The 15,850-nt window shown below is 41.2% G+C and overlaps 2 protein-coding genes across 5 annotated transcripts in view; one reads left to right on the top strand and one right to left on the bottom strand.

Annotated features, from left to right (window-relative positions):
* Positions 1 to 15,850, bottom strand: part of pi4kab (phosphatidylinositol 4-kinase, catalytic, alpha b) — a 31,851-nt gene that overhangs the window by 10,379 nt on the left and 5,622 nt on the right. For 2 of the 3 annotated variants that reach the window (XR_013293328.1, XM_077560272.1), the window contains exons 11-37: positions 15,557 to 15,748; positions 15,381 to 15,481; positions 14,454 to 14,583; positions 13,410 to 13,539; positions 13,220 to 13,315; positions 12,958 to 13,141; positions 12,598 to 12,701; positions 11,462 to 11,630; positions 11,311 to 11,361; positions 7,757 to 7,865; positions 6,830 to 6,966; positions 6,613 to 6,746; positions 5,557 to 5,639; positions 5,407 to 5,477; positions 5,210 to 5,334; positions 5,050 to 5,131; positions 4,867 to 4,950; positions 3,910 to 3,999; positions 3,633 to 3,752; positions 2,696 to 2,710; positions 2,502 to 2,594; positions 1,230 to 1,386; positions 1,022 to 1,149; positions 761 to 919; positions 512 to 663; positions 308 to 415; positions 106 to 233 (exon numbers count right to left, since the gene is read on the bottom strand). Coding sequence is in view for 2 of the 3 variants with exons in the window: in XM_077560272.1 (XP_077416398.1) it covers positions 106 to 233; positions 308 to 415; positions 512 to 663; positions 761 to 919; positions 1,022 to 1,149; positions 1,230 to 1,386; positions 2,502 to 2,594; positions 2,696 to 2,710; positions 3,633 to 3,752; positions 3,910 to 3,999; positions 4,867 to 4,950; positions 5,050 to 5,131; positions 5,210 to 5,334; positions 5,407 to 5,477; positions 5,557 to 5,639; positions 6,613 to 6,746; positions 6,830 to 6,966; positions 7,757 to 7,865; positions 11,311 to 11,361; positions 11,462 to 11,630; positions 12,598 to 12,701; positions 12,958 to 13,141; positions 13,220 to 13,315; positions 13,410 to 13,539; positions 14,454 to 14,583; positions 15,381 to 15,481; positions 15,557 to 15,748 (3,132 nt within the window). In the remaining variant the exon portion in view is untranslated. The remainder of the gene's footprint in view (positions 1 to 105; positions 234 to 307; positions 416 to 511; positions 664 to 760; positions 920 to 1,021; positions 1,150 to 1,229; positions 1,387 to 2,501; positions 2,595 to 2,695; positions 2,711 to 3,632; positions 3,753 to 3,909; positions 4,000 to 4,866; positions 4,951 to 5,049; positions 5,132 to 5,209; positions 5,335 to 5,406; positions 5,478 to 5,556; positions 5,640 to 6,612; positions 6,747 to 6,829; positions 6,967 to 7,756; positions 7,866 to 11,310; positions 11,362 to 11,461; positions 11,631 to 12,597; positions 12,702 to 12,957; positions 13,142 to 13,219; positions 13,316 to 13,409; positions 13,540 to 14,453; positions 14,584 to 15,380; positions 15,482 to 15,556; positions 15,749 to 15,850) is intronic. The other variant, XM_077560271.1, reaches the window with a different exon arrangement.
* Positions 8,034 to 11,080, top strand: serpind1 (serpin peptidase inhibitor, clade D (heparin cofactor), member 1). 2 transcript variants are annotated; one of them, XM_077560274.1, is made up of 7 exons: positions 8,034 to 8,199; positions 8,311 to 8,589; positions 8,683 to 9,326; positions 9,452 to 9,600; positions 9,688 to 9,812; positions 10,318 to 10,462; positions 10,548 to 11,080. In XM_077560274.1, exons 2-7 carry the CDS (start codon positions 8,324 to 8,326, stop codon positions 10,737 to 10,739), a joined length of 1,521 nt encoding a protein of 506 aa, XP_077416400.1. In that variant the 5' UTR covers positions 8,034 to 8,199; positions 8,311 to 8,323; the 3' UTR covers positions 10,740 to 11,080. The 2 variants fall into 2 exon arrangements, with proteins under 2 accessions (XP_077416400.1, XP_077416401.1); XM_077560275.1 differs by lacking the exon at positions 8,034 to 8,199 and having other exon boundaries at positions 8,206 to 8,589.

The following is a 15,850-nucleotide window of genomic DNA, read 5'->3' as shown; positions in this document are numbered from 1 at the left end:
TTGCCAAAATAATTGTGATGATCATTTTTTACGTAATCGAGCAGCCCTAGGAGTACCTAATATTTTGGCCAGTCAGTGTACAAGTCTATATTTAAAGTTCTGAACCTGGGGGAACCAGCTGATTGGCAGCCAGGTACTTTTTATCAGACTGCAGGCAAGCGTAGAACTTGATCATGATGCTGATGTCTTCTCTCAACCTCTGATCAGCTTGAGTGGGAAATTTGGGATTGACGCTGCAAAAGTCAGAAAAAAAAATGAATACAGTGACAAGTTTTCTTTGCTCGCTTGCAACGCTCATCATTTCTACCTGAAGTAGTCAAAAGTTGTGGAATAGATCTTCTCCCGCAGTACGTTTTTGATGGTGGCGTTTGTCACCACGTCAGCGTGCAGAAGAGTTAAACCCAGAGTAAGCAGGCTAAAATAGTAAAACAGAGATAGCACAATAGTCTTATTGTGTCTAGATTTGGTGTTTCAAAGATGACAAATAGTCCTTTGGGCTCAGACAGCACACCGAAATCTCGGCCCGATGGCGGCGACGTGCGTGTTCAAGTTGCTTTTGGCTCCTCCCACGCTCAGAGATAGCGACCTCTGCAGGATGGTGGTGAAAATCTCCACCTGGTCCGAGCTGCTGTATTTGGCTATTTCGAACCTCTGCACCAGAAACTGGAAGAAGAAAAAAGCAAACCATGGACCTGACCTAAAAAGTCTTGATTGAATGAAAAAATAGGAAACCCAGGAAAGGATATCCTGGGTTACTGACCTCTATCCACAGGAAGTGGGGTATAACGTCGGGTGCGCAGGGTGCAGGCTGGCTCTCTTCTGACACGGCCAGAGGGCCCGCCTCCACCTTAGCGACGGAGAACAAACCCATCTTCAGCTCCACCGTCATCTGCCAAGCGCCGGCCATCTCACGCATGAACTGGACACAAAGGAAACACAACCAGATGTATTGATTCCCTCTGTGTGAAGGTGATCAGAAACAGAACTCAAAGCGCATTAATCCAAGCAGAGTGACACTCACTGGCACTTCAACGCCATTGTGAGCAGCCAGCAGCCACTCCCAGCAAGCGATGGCCGTTTCCATGCCGTGTTCAGTGAACATCTTCAAGGGCGACCAGCACAGATGGTGCAGCAGCGCAGGGTTGCAGTCTGAGGACAAAGGAGGGCTCAATTGAGCCCAAAACCGAATTGTCGGGCAGTTTCTACATTGTTAGCGCGGATTGACTGACTTCTGGTGATTATGAGCAAGGCTGCCATCTTGAACATGGCCTGGGTGAAAGCTTCAGGATCTCGGCTGTCGAGAGCACTCATCATCTGCTCAATCATCAACTTGTTCAGGTCGGACTGACTGTGCGTCGCCTCGGAAAATTGGATCATGCCGGCCACCTTATAACAAAAACACATTTAAGATCTTTTATAGAACAAAAATGTATAAGAGTTCATATTAGGGATGTCAAAATGAGTGCGTTCATTTTGAGTTCATTTAAAGTTCCTTTAACGCCACTATTTTTTTTTAACGCACTATTAATGACCGCCCCTGGCAATTCCAGTCGTAAAGTAGCAGACACGTCCACGTCAAAATTTAGCCGTAATAAATTTAATAATAATGCATATATTTGTGGAGACTGGGGTCAAGTAGTATTTTACAATTTTAATAATTTGCAGAATTTCACAAGTTATTTCATGTTAAAGATTAGACAGCTCTTAATATGAAAAAAAAATACTCTGATGTGTCACCGTCTTACAAATACAATTATGCCACCTAGTGGCAGAATAATTACCACAACGCAAATCAATATCACACTCGTTTTTTACAGTACATCTTTTTCATTTTAACTAAATTACTGTATCAATGACTTAAAGATGCAGTCATATTTCTATTTTTTATATTTTTTCCCCATTTATATGTTAACAAGAGGATGAAAACTTAGGAGAAAAAAAGTATTGCACATTTTATTGTTCATTTAGAACAGATATAGAATTTGCGATTAATCGTGAGTTAACTATTGAAATCAAATTGAGCGACTTATTATGATTAAAAATTGTAATGACCTTACACACCTAGTTCATATGCAATAATGTGGTAAAAATGATGAGAAATATACTGTAAATCGCATTTTAGCTTATGTCAAATAAGTAACACTGTATTGTCAAATATACAGTACAAAGGATATTAAGGACTTTTTTTATAGCTCAGAGAAGAATGGGAGAATGTTTTCATTTTTACACTTTTTAGTTGATTAATATGTAATATCTTACGTGATATGTATTCCTTCTAGATAGAGGGAAGGTATAAAAATGGTTACTTGAGGAAATGCACTTAGTTGCATTGACTGCAGCCACAATTATGAACAAAACAAAAACGATTAATTAATGAATACCTGAGTGTCTTTAAAAAGCTTTTTTTAAAACTCTTACATGACACCTTTAGATATCAACATTGTGACTTTGACTCAAAGTCGGCGCAGGCTTTACAAAAAAAAAAAAAAAGTACCGCATACCTCTCCAGTGTATCGGTTGCGCAGGTTGAGAGACGCCATGAAGTTGGAGTAATCTTTTTTCACACACGCGGGCCTCTCAGTCAGTTGCGTGGTCTGGAGAGGCAAACCATAACGTCACTTGCGGCTCAGCAGTCGAAAAACAAACGTGGCAAGCCCCGTCTCACTCAATTGTTTTCAGAATTGTTCAAACCAACCTGAGCGAGCGCAGCCTATGGCCACATCCAGCCAAACAAGCCACCATTGCAGCCAAGTAACCAGGTAACCAGCAAAATCCATTAAGCAGCCAACCAACCAGGATGCGGTTTGATAGAGACAAATAAAACAAATGAAGCAAATGAAAAGTGCAAAAAGCCAAAAGCAAGCTGACGAACACGTACAACAAAATGGACACACAATACTAGTGTACGCATGCACTGGTAAGTAATTAAGGTTGATTAATCGAGAACCATGATATGTCTATGTAATAGAAGTAACTTTGTTCATGTGTAAGTACACAAAAGCTTCTTGTGAAATAAGAAATGTAGCAATAATAAAAATAAACACTGGTGTCAACTTGATGGAGATACTTCATCATGTGATAAAATATGGTTTCATTCATTCCGTCAGGGGCAAAAATGGATATCAGATAAATATCATATGTGTTAAATGTGAGCAATAAACATTCACATAAATATGTAAGTTAGCAGATGATACGGTAAACTCAAACTCATCGACATGCACACGTAATAAGCACAATTAACAAATGTTTTGAGCAAGCAGCTAAAGGAGCACATTTGCTGTTAGCTTCAAACGGTAATTAGATGTACGGTAGTTTGCTAGATTTTCTGCAAAAGTAACGTTTAAGTTCACCTCACTTAACCCGGATGTAATATTCATTGGCACAGAACACCTGCAACGTGCACGTTAGATATGAAAGCCAGTAGGTGATCAGTCTTGGTTATATTCCCCTCGACCCTCCACCAGCTAAGTTAGACTCTAGTTTCACTGAAACAGGATAAGCATTGTGGGGGAAATGGAAAGATGCCAAACCGATTGCGCGGTCAATCCAAATCTCTAAATACAATTTTGCAGCGTTCAAAAACGGCCTCATTTACACACGCATGAGTGTGTGCGTGCGTGCGTGAGACTCACGCCCAGTGTGGTACTCTGCCTGTTGTAGCCAGCAAAATGCAGGATGCTCTCTGTGGCCATGGCCAGGCCCGTGTGCTGGGACAGACCCGACACCCAGTTCTGGTGCTTGTTCAAGTACTCCTGCTCGACACACACGAGGTGATAAGAAGATGAACAACTTGAAACAACCAGATGTTGGAACAATACACAGATGTGGTGTATCCGCAGCGTGTGTATTCCTGAGAGAAACACATTCTGGATGAACATCTTTGAGTTTGTGTCGTGATGAATTACAAACCTGCAGGTGGGACTTTGTGACTGAAGGGGCCCATTTCATTGCTTCTTTCAGGATCTCGCCACAACGAGCGGCAAAGTCCTTCACGATGCTCTGAGAAATAAAATAAATAATAATCAGCAAGTGGGGCGAAAATGAATACGTCATTATCACACAATAGAAATAATGACGGCAGAATTTTTTCCAAATGGGGTGCGAGGACCATTAATGGTATGTGGTCTCTCTCGAGTGATACACAAAAGAATCACTGAATTAATTAAAACAGGAAATATTTACAAACATATCACAATTTATCTTGTTTAAGCTTTTTTTTTTTTTTTTACTTTTCAAGTACAGTAAATTTTTTGCATGATGTTACAATTTAATTTAATCTTTTAAAAAAAAATTTTTTACACATGCATTTGAGCACAATATTTAACTTTAATGTGTAACATATATATTAACTGAATCAATACAAGTTTTTTTTTGTTTTTTTTATACTAAATTTTACTGTATTTAAGCACAGTGGTAATATTCAAAATGTGCATGATGTCAGTGTGGGCACAGTGGTAATATTCAAAATGTGCATGATGTCAGTGTGGTTCACGGTAATAAACATGTAATTTTTAGGAATGCCTCCTGGACGCCTCCCTGGGGAGGTGTTCCGGGCATGTCCTACCGGCAGGAGGCCCCGGGGACGACCCAGGACACGCTGGAGAGACTACGTCTCTCGGCTGTCCTGGGAACGCCTTGGGGTCCCGTCGGATGAGCTGGCTGAAGTGGCTGGGGAGAGGGAAGTCTGGGCTTCCCTGCTAAAGCTGCTGCCCCCGCGACCCGACCCCGGATAAGCGGAAGAAGACGGACGGACGGACGGATTTTTAGGAATAAAATCTTTGCCTAGTTTTCAACGAACACTTCGGCATTACTGTATTTCAGTGTCGGTGGACACTTGAAGAGTATTTAGTGGACACAAAAACCTACTTCTCGGGCCTCATACGTATCCGGTACTGTGATGCTGTACGGGGTATCTGGAATGTCGTAATACGGTTGGTCCTTGTGGATGTCCTGAATAAGTGGGAAACATTTGATGTATCACTTTTAACCATATTATTACACAAGCATCTCTTTCTATTTTGTACAACAACAACCTTCCCTGATACTTACTGCACTTAAAGAGAGCGAGAGTGTCTGCAAAATGTCTAACATGGTCTTCAGCACACGGCCATTCCAAAGCAGATGTGGGAATCTGGTCAAAGCGGCAGAAACAATCATTTCGAACATGCTTGATGTGGTCGAAGCAACGGGGAAGAGGAGGACAACTCACGTCTCGGCCAAACCAGAAAGATATTTATCGGCCACTCTGCGGATCCTCTTGTGGGTGTGGTTAAAGTTAATTAACAAGAATTGGGCATGACGCTCCAGTTCCTCCTCGTGCTCTTTGGTCTTTGGCTACAACGGAAAGGAGAAATGTTGGTGAATGAAAACGCAAATGTTTCGCTTTAGGGAAAAAGTCACACTCACCTTGTCAGCCATCATCTGGAGGAAAACATCAAACACTTTGTCGCCCACGCAAATGATACACTGCATCATTCCTGATGAGGAGAAATTTGGGGAAGATTAGGCTTCGTAAAGAGAGGAAGACGCGGATGCATACGCGTGAAAAGCCCTCACCGGATTTGTCTTTCTGAATCGCTTTGTCTTCAAAATAGCGAAACATGACCTGGAAGCTGTCAGAATCGTTGGAGTGCAGCATCCTACAAGGGTGCAAATGAAAGAAGCGCGGCACAAGCTTTGTCAACACACCCATGTCGTCGCTGGGAAATGTTTCAAGTGATCAACGGCGGGCACAATCTGTTACACTGCAAAAACTGAAATCTTAAGTAAGATATAATTTCTTATATTTGACCTAAATTAAAAAAAAGTTATTTTTTACTTAAAATGAAATTGTCAGACAAGATCATTGTGCTTATCTCATTTGATCAAGCAGTCTTGACATTGAGTGTTAACAGCCAATTTTAAGTACTGTGAGGTTTAAAACAAGCATTTTCCACATTTTAAGATGACAACTAACTAACATCAAAGGCCCTGAACTGGGGTTTCATCAATTGAATTTTCTTATTTTAACATTTTGCATAATTTAGTAATAAGATAAATGGAAAAATACAAGTATGAAAACAAAGACAGACTAAATTGCTATAGCTTGATAGAGATTTATTAAGCTATTTTTCCCATTTCCAGTACCAGCTCAGTGGTCTAGTAGTAGACTGCCTACCCTCAGACATGGAGGTTGTGGGTTCAATCCCTGGCTGGGTCATAGCAAAGGCAATAAAAATGGGAGCTGTTACCTCCCTGCTTGACCCTCAGGCTAAGTTATCAAAGTGTAAAAAACAAAAACAAAAAAAACTTATGTATTTTAAGAAAAATAGTTCTATTTATCGCAACATTACTTGTTTTAAATACTATTTTCAAGACCACTGTGGTTGATATGGGCCTAGTATTATTTTCTCATTTTTCCAAATCTTACAGTTAAATTTAAGTAAACTGTTCTTGTTCTGTTGGCAGATAATTTTGCTCATTTTAAGTAATTATTTTTTCTTAAATTTTCATAAAAGATCACAAACTTAGAAAAAATTGTGCACAATTTAGCCACCAACATCTCAAGCAACCTGTTAATGCTACATATTTGCATTCTGAGGAACAGATTTTGTCCCAGAACATGGTGCAGACCTCATATACTCTAATCTGTAGACGGAAAGCAGGTATGTGGACATGGCGAAATCGAGCTTATTAATTAGGGCAGATGCTTCCGGGGACGGGTCCAGGAGATTATTGATGGTCGCCCGCAAATCGTTCAACTCTGCCTGGAGGAGGAAAGATGCTTTAAATATCGCAGTCGCACAACCAACGTGCTGAAATGAAAAGATTGTTGCTTTCTCAGCACTACCGGTGTGACTGTGTCATTTTTCAAGGCAGAGTTGTACTGCAATTCTGAGCGAAGGGGCTCTCCACTAGGGAAGGTCAGGAGAGGAGACTTGGTGGCAATTTCGCAAGCACCCTCGTACCACTCTTTGGGCCACAGGCCTGCAAAGACAGAGAGTAGATACAGAAACATTACGAGCTATCACCATATTAACTCAATTGCTCCCAAAAACGTATAAATACGTTCTATTTTAAATATCACCATGCTCCCAAAGACGTATTTATACGCTTTTTATGTTTGTTTGTTTTAAATGCTAGAGCGTACAGAAGGCTTCTGACATGAAGCGGTCACTTTAAGCAGTGGTAGTTATTGCAAAAAATGTCCAGAAGGTGGCAGCAGAGTATAAGAGCTCAACCAGGGCCATGTTGCAAAGAACTATTTCCCCCAGTGTTTTAAACAACATGTTTTGAACCTTAGCTATATTCTAATGTTAATTGCTGTAAAATGGAAACAGATAGAAATATACTTTTTTTCCTGATGAAAGAAGAGACTCTAATCTTTATTTTGGTAGGTTCCATGTTTTCATAGCAATAGAACACATTATTATGTGGGCCTTGCGAAATCAGTCAAAATCCAGCAAAACAGCTGGGAGTGAAGGGGGTTGCTTCAGTGAAAATGGCTGGGAGTAAATGAGTTAAATTTAAACCTACTAATAGTCAACAGATACCTTTCACTGATGGGATGTATTAAATCAATCAAATGTTTTTACAAATATATTACTGTTATAGTTTTGATTGACTTTCACTTAAAAACATGTTCATCATTGTGGTTAAGTTTATTGTGATATGCATGCGCACCAAAGTATTCAGCTACTTGAATGCGGCAAAATATTAGAACTGTGCCTAATGAGTCATGCATAAAGTTGCAGTATACTGTAGCTGTTCGTCCAACCTGATCCTTCCTCAGCAAAACCCATGACCACCGAGTACAGCCAGAAATCTCGAAACAGCTTCTGGAGGCGGGGCTTAGCCTCTTTGATTGGCGGCAGTCGTCTGGTCAACTGTGAAGTAGAAAAAATGTTCATAGTTCAACTGGGGGGGGGGTGAAAACTGAGTCATGAAAGGTTACATTTGGATAACAAGCTATATTCAAAAATGTAACCAATCCATACACTGGATCATGATTTTCTTATATATTTTTTAGTGTTGAGACAAGTTTCCACTATTAACAGAAAAGTTGAACCGAGTTAAGAGAAATGTTATTCAGTCACATGCAGGACTTTTGAGTCTGTTTGATCTGGTCTATTTGTTCAGGAGGAGACCACGTCAAAGTTCAGTTTTGTATTCAATTCAACGCTTGTGCCTCGCAAACACAAAAGCAAGCACACAGCGAAGGTAAGGCCGTGGAGAAACATGGAGATTTAACTTCAGGTTTTAGTTCATTATTGGGGTATTGTGTCTATTTAACAAATTGGGGTTTTTTTTACATTCTCCTTTTGCTCCCAGTGAAGCCTTCAGGATGCAGTTGATGGTGACATTCGCTTCGGTGGCCTGCCTACTGGTTAGTCCAGTACGGGCCGGTATCAAAGACCTCAGTTCACACTTTAGTCACTCTAACCCGGACCCCAGGGGTTTTCAAGCAAACGGGGCAGGGGATATGGACGATATCCCCTTGGAGTTCCACAAAGAAAACACCATCACCAACGACTTGGTGTTTGATGGCTTTGAGGACCAAGATTACATTGATTTTGACAAGATCCTGTCAGCAGGCAGTGACGACTACATGTGAGTATTGTTTAAGACTACTTGGGCGCAAAAAAATAAAATAAATAAATAAAAAAATTTGCATGCATGTATGACAAATGTATCATTTTTCAGTGAAGGGGATGAGATTGACGAGATTGCCACTCCCGCCCCCGACATTGACATATTCGCCGAACCGTCCGACCCCAAGATTCGCCGTGCCAGACTCCTGCGGCTCTTCCACGGTCGTTCCCGCCTCCAACGCCTCAACATTGCCAATGCCCTCTTCGGCTTTAACCTCTATCGAAGTCTCCGTAATGATGTCAACCAGAGCGACAACATTCTACTCGCGCCAGCTGGGATCTCCATCGCCATGGGAATGATGTCTTTAGGAGGCGGAGCCGCGACCCAGGAACAGATCTACAAAGTTCTGGGATTCGCCGAATTTGTCAATGCGAGCAGTCACTATGACAACAGCACCGTGCACAAGCTCTTCAGGAAGTTGACACACAGGCTCTTCCGGAGAAATTATGGCTACACGCTCCGCTCGGTCAACGACGTCTACGTAAAGAAGAACGTGTCGGTTAAAGATGCTTTCCGTGCGCAGACCAAGGCTTATTATTTCGCAGAGCCGCAGTCGGTGGACTTCAGCGACGCCGCCTTTTTAAACAAGGCTAACAATCGAATCCTGAAGCTCACTAAGGGACTCATCAAGGAGCCGCTCAAGAGTGTGGACCCGAGTATGGTGCTTATGCTGCTCAACTACTTATACTTTAAAGGTGGGTATACATTAAAAGTGACTTTTCAAGCATGCTTCAATCACATGAAGCACCGCACAACCATTCACTTTCGCTTCCTATTGCTACGAGAAGACGTATCCGCATTCAATCTCTTGTCCTACCAGGAACATGGGAACAGAAATTTCCCAAAGAGATGACCCATTACCGCAACTTCCGAGTGAATGACAAAACAAACGTACGAGTGCCGATGATGACCAACAAGGGGAACTACCTGGCCGCTGCGGACCACGAACTAGACTGTGACGTCCTACAGGTGAGTAGCGGGATTGCTCCATTTTGAGAGATGACTATGGAGACATGCAAAAGGCAGATATGAGTAGTGTTGTGCTGGATTTGTCAGCTTCCGTACTCAGGACACATCAGCATGCTCATCGCCTTGCCGAGGAAGATAACAGGTATGAGGAACTTGGAGCAGGAGATCTCACCCACGGTGGTCAACAAGTGGCTCAAAAACATGACCAACAGGTCAGTAGCGTCCTTCCCCACAAATAAGAAATTGCACAGAATTGTGAGTAGCAGTAGCTCAGTCTTGCACTTGGGAACTGGGTTTAAGGTTCCAGACCAGACAAGAAATATTGCTCAGCGAGCAGTGCCCTTGAGCAAGGCATCTTCATTGTGAGAATTTCTCCTTGAGGAATTAAAGTACAGAGGACCGTCTGAATTGTCAACAACTCACTTGACCTAAATGAAAAATATGTTAGGGTGTTCCGTTCAGGCATGTATGCTGCAAATTATGGGATCGGCCAATACCAATGTACCGATACCAATCACATGGATTAGCTGAAGTTCCACACGGCAACATGTTTGTTTGAGTGTTTAGACATTAGATATGTAAACATGATTATGTTGTGGTAGCAACTGCTTGGTAGAACTCATTCAAATGGAAAACCCTTTATGGTTGTAGCCCAAGATTTTGGAGCTCTTGGACACAAGCATGTCTATAAGATGCAAATGTATGCACTCCCTGCAGGACCCGTGAGGTGGTACTACCTCGCTTTAAACTGGAGCAGAACTATGACTTGATTGTAAATCTGAAGGAGATGGGTCTTACTGACTTGTTCCAAGATGGCGCGGACCTTTCTGGAATGACCTCCGATAAGGTTGCCTTGAACTGGGTGAGTTGACGGAACTCATCATAAAGTCAGGAGAGAGCGAGAAGAAACTTTGACTGATGCATGCTTTTTATGAATTCTCATAAAGCTTAAGCACCAGGGAACCATCACGGTGAACGAGGAGGGAACGGAGGCGGCTGCTCTGACCCAGGTGGGCTTCATGCCTCTGTCCTCCCAGATCCACTTCGTCGTGGACCACCCGTTCCTCTTCCTCATCTATGAGCACCGTACGGACTGCGTTGTGTTCATGGGCCGAGTGGTCAACCCGTCGCAGAACTAAATTTGAAAAATGCAGTTGAAATTGCTCCATCCGATGTCAAAGTTGGAGGGGGGAGGGGGGCGGGGGTAGTCATGTGAATGAACACACTTTCTCTGGTGCAAAACAAGAATGCAATAGGGAGAGAGAAGTTACCTTAAGAGTGTGTGTGCTTGTTGTGTAACTGAAAATTGATAGGGTAAGTCCATACATGTTTGGTGTGTCAATGTTTTATCTTTTTTTGCAGTGATTTTTGAAATTTCCTCCAAAATTCTATTAAATACAAAAGTAGGTATACATATACAATATTTCATGACTGTCCACTATAATAGAGCAGAAAGTTATATTAAAAGGACAAAATGTGATATTGTATGGTCAATAAGCAACTTCTTATTTGCAAAATGTGTCTTTGAGAGACTCAAAACCTATTGAAAAAATCTATCCAAAGATATTTTTTGTTACACCATTAACAGCTGTTCGCACTGCAAATAACGACACAAATATTTGTCGATTGCCTAGTATGCTAACAAATAGCTTGGATTCACATTCACCAGCAAAGTCAGAAATGTTATTACTTCAAACGGTACCAACTCACCACAGCAATCACTGGGATGAGAACGCCCAGATTCCCAGCGCTACTCGATGCCTGTAAAAAGATGACAGAACACCATATATATATTTTTTTGTTTGTATACTGATACTAAAGGTTACGTGGAGCACACATGCAGATGTATCCAAACACATACTTTGAGCGCTGGCCCCTTATCTGACGCCCGCTCGCTGGCTCGCTTCCCTTCCAGGCCCAGCTGGACAAAAAGTTCCAAAAGGTTCACCATGAGTTCATCCACCAGTTGCTCCCCCTGCAGGTTGGCAGCAATGTTTGCCAAAGCATTTATCACAGCCAGAGAGCAGTGCCTTGAGAGAAAACAGAAACAAGCCGAGCATGACCAACACATTTTTATTATTCAGCGTGTAACGGTTTATGAGCAAGCTAATAACATTCTGTCTAGGGGTAATTGGGTAGGAGCATGTTATGGTAGAAGTGGCCCAGTGTGCCCTTAGTTTCTACTATGGATAGACCGATTATTGACATCGGCCTTTGTTTAGAAATCTGAAGGTCGATACAGCTGGTATCTCACCGAGCGGTGAATGCTCGTGAACTAAACAAATTTGGGGTTTTTATCAGGATTTGTAAGATGCTCACAGACAGTTTTTACTTGTTGCAAAGACATTTTGAACATATTCAGACAAATTTTCATTGTCTGCGAAGATCTTTTGAAACCTTTTACAAACAAAAATCCAAAATTAGCTATATTCGCATGCATTTGTTGCTCAGTGGGAACTTTTCATTTATGCACCTATTTAAATTTCCACTTCATAAAAAATTATGCTAACACTGAGAAATCCCTACACATTTATTAAAAAATAAATAAAAATTAAGAAATTGTTGAAATTTTGGAAAACTTTATTTACAGTAGAATACTTTAGGGAACTATTTACTTGCTTAGTTTTTAAATGTAGCTTAATGCTGATGACCTTAATGCTGATGACCCTGTTATTAATTATTTTATTAATAATTTATATATTTTTGTTATAATTTTCTAAACAAAGTTGTCAATATAGTTTAAAATTAAAAGAAAAAGTACATTTAATTTATTTTAACCCTGCAATTTTTGTTATAATTTTTAAACAAAGTTGTCAATATGGTTTAAAATTAAAAGAAAAAGTACATTTAATTTATTTTAACTAATATTTTCTTTTACGGCAATTGAATATCAACTTGAAAGATCAGTTATCGTCCTCCTTGACTACTAATAATTGGTATCGTTATCGGCCTTGAAAAAGCCATATCGGTCTATCACTAGTTTCTACTGACACTCACCTATAGCCATGATCTCTGGAGTCTTTAGTAGCCGAGTAGACAACTGAGCTGGCCTTTACGCTGATTTGTTGAAATAGGTTCCAAACCTCCTGGTAGATGTATTGCTATAGCACAGAAAAATATAAACAATAATTAACACAACATCTTTATAATAATATCACCATCTAATGAAAACCTGACAGTATTTCCACAATGTTAGTGGTTTTACATTGTTTTGGTGGTAAAACATAACAACTTGGAGATAAAGAGTACTCAAAGTTCTATTTTCACTAAACCTTTTTCCAAAACGAGTCAGAGCCAAGACTGGTCTTTTAAAAAGAACAAAGCAGTAGAGGAAGCCATATGGTCATTGGGACTCACATTCCCTGTAATGACCATGCAGCCCAGCTGGTCTATGATGAGTACGTCCAGCTGGGACGGAGGTTGACAGAATTTCTGCTGCAAGATCTGCAGGATGTGCTCCATCACTTTTGGCGTGTCTCTCAGGGCAACGGCGATGTGGCCCAGCGTCCGGATGGTGTGATCTGGGATGAGGTGCGCGTCCCTGGCAGGTTTTAAAAGAGCTCACTGTTTTTTGAGGTTCCAAATGAAAATCACATATGACGCAGATTCGCAGACTCACTTGTCATTCTCCTGTGAAATGTACAAACGATTCGACAGACTAGCAAGAAAAGCCTCCACGATCACGTTGTCCATGGTCAGACCAGCTTTCAGACATCTGGGCAGACAAAGAAGAATCCCTCAATGTTTTTAACTACTACTCTAGATCATTTTCTCTTGACAAGGCTGGATCCGCTTTTTTTGTGACTGACCTGCAGATGTTGTTGATGGAAATGTCTCGGAGCTGCTCGTACATGGATTGCTGGTCCTTCCTGCTGGACAGAATGTTGACTGTGGACTGAGAGTGCTCATTGGTCACGCTGATCCTGATTTCTCCAGTGCCTTGATTTAAAAAAAAACATTTTTTTTTTTAATATATACTTATAAAGTAAGTTAGCAGCCCCTTGATTTCTTGTTAAGTAGGACAAAATACAAAAAAAAAAAAAATTAAATAGTAATGAATGTCATCATGAATGACAGTACAAGACTTCAGCATATTGTGTAAACTTCAGCATTACAGGATAAATTCCCCAAGTGCGTTTTGTTTTTTAGGGTATTAGGGATGGCAAAGAGATATAAGGACCACAGAATCGCAACTGTTACTTACTGCAATGTTGAGAGATTGACACAAATGTATGTCCTGGCTGCTCAGTACAATATGGCTAAAGCAACAATTGAGTTAACGTCAATATTCATCAATCGTACAAAACTGCCACCAATTTAATTGTCATTTCAATATAAATCGGGATGTATATAAATATCGGGAAATAAAATGTTGTCCATAGAGATTTATTCTGCATGTGAAGTGACTCAACTCCCAAACGCATTCAATCGTTTCCTGTTCATCATGTGTCAACGTTACAGGTGAAAACACAATTCACTTCACTATTAGCAGTTAACTTCTTTTCACACTTCTATGACAGTTAAGATGATCAAAATGCTACTTAGTACATTGCCAGGTTAAAAAGTAGTTTTATTTTCTCATACGGGACTCAGATGTGCACCAGTAACGTTTGTTTGACAAAGTTGGGAGTTGATTAACTGACTGTGTAGCAGAACACAACGGGTGACGTATCTTTTGCCACTGGCCAATGAACACTATGTACTAATCAATACTGGATCAGACACAGAACAGGAAATGACAGTGTTATCTAATCTCTGTGTGTTGCAGTGCTCTACTTGTTCATAGCTGGGTGCAAATTGACCTGCTTTGAAAAATACTCAACCGTTTACAGTGCACTCTAGCGCTTGTGTACCTGTGCTGTACTGGCTGTGGTACTTGTAGAGTTTTATGATGACAGGTGAAGGAACCACCAGGAAGTCCCTAAGAGAAGTTGTAGCGGAGTGAGCCACCACGGGAAACCGCTCACAAAGACGCCCCAGGCCCTGACGATCACAGGAACAACAGTGATTAGAACTAGACAAAGCGCAATTTCTGCAGAAATTACGTAGCAATGCTGAAAAGCTGAATGCTAATAGCTGAATGCTAGGTTTTGAATGCATCTGTTTATGAAGTCAAATGTGGTCCAAGCCGGGTTTGAACCCAGGTACTCCGTGGTGGAAGGCAATTGCTCCAAACCATTGAGCTAACGACATGCTCAAAATCGTGGCTAATAGGGTATTATTTTGAAAAGTGTCATCTTATGTTAATAGCTAACATGCATTTTATTATTGCAGTGAAATCATAATGAAATGTTTGATATGGTAGTCAGTTGGTAGGTATACTTATACGTATATCATAATAGCCATGGATATATTTGCAATGAACAGTGGTAGGTGGGATTCGAACCCACGACCTCCTGGTTACTGGACAATGAACTTTACCAGCTGCGCACCTGAGCGGTATCAGACAGGTGATAATGATGATAAGTTGTATGTATGGAAGTGGGACTTTGAACATTTTCTGTCTGTCCCATTGAAAATGAATGGGGAAAAGTTGACATTTAACGTTAAATTGTGCAAATACTGTAAGTAATGTGAAATCAGACGATATGTACCCTGGGAGGCGTGAATTTGTTGAAATATGAACGGTGTAAATCGGAAGTATTATGCGGGAGCTGTTACACGGCAAAAAACATATGTGGGAATGCTTTAGCGGAATTTGTATATTCATTCTAAAAAAATAATGTGGTAGAAGATTGTGTTCTATTCACGTGGCATTTTCTTTACTTCAGCTGTTTTACCTGCAGGCAACAGATGAGCAGGGGCATGTGAGCGATGATGACTTTACTGGAGGTTTTCGACTGCAGCTTCTCGGTCAATTTGCTGCACAAGTTCTCAGCTCCTGTTTAAACAACACGGTTAAAGTCACGCACATTCACCCCAACACTGGCCGCCCTCCAGGCTAGAAATCGATTACCTTGCTCATCTTTGACGGCCCACACCATGAGGTCCACGCAGGCTGCGTTGGCCTGGCAACGCAGCTTGAGGGGGCTCTGTTCCCCCGGCAACCCCGCCGCGTCATGAAGTACCCGCTGCAGCTCCGATTGACTGCTGCTGAATTGTTCCAGGACAAAGTCGTGGACTTCCCGCACAAAGCACGGCTGTAAGGCTGAGATCCAAAACAGGCGTCACAAAGTCAAGTCGCTTCAAGTATTTCCCTGGCTGAAGGAATAAATATGGATTTAACCCTGGAGAACCCAAGAACCCTTTT

This window comes from Vanacampus margaritifer, chromosome 3 (genome assembly GCF_051991255.1).
Source record: "Vanacampus margaritifer isolate UIUO_Vmar chromosome 3, RoL_Vmar_1.0, whole genome shotgun sequence".
Lineage (NCBI taxonomy): Eukaryota > Metazoa > Chordata > Actinopteri > Syngnathiformes > Syngnathidae > Vanacampus > Vanacampus margaritifer.
Note: the sequence above shows the minus strand (reverse complement) of the source record. Positions and strands in the feature narration are given on the sequence as shown.

What these genes read in the sequence shown, in the direction of transcription:
- serpind1 (XM_077560274.1), top strand. Translation starts at nt 8,324, where the DNA reads ATGCAGTTGATGGTGACATTCGCTTCGGTGGCCTGCCTACTGGTTAGT. An exon ending in CTCAAAAACATGACCAACAG is followed by an intron (nt 9,813 to 10,317) that starts GTCAGTAGCGTC and finishes CACTCCCTGCAG; the next exon opens with GACCCGTGAGGTGGTACTAC. An exon ending in ATAAGGTTGCCTTGAACTGG is followed by an intron (nt 10,463 to 10,547) that starts GTGAGTTGACGG and finishes ATTCTCATAAAG; the next exon opens with CTTAAGCACCAGGGAACCAT.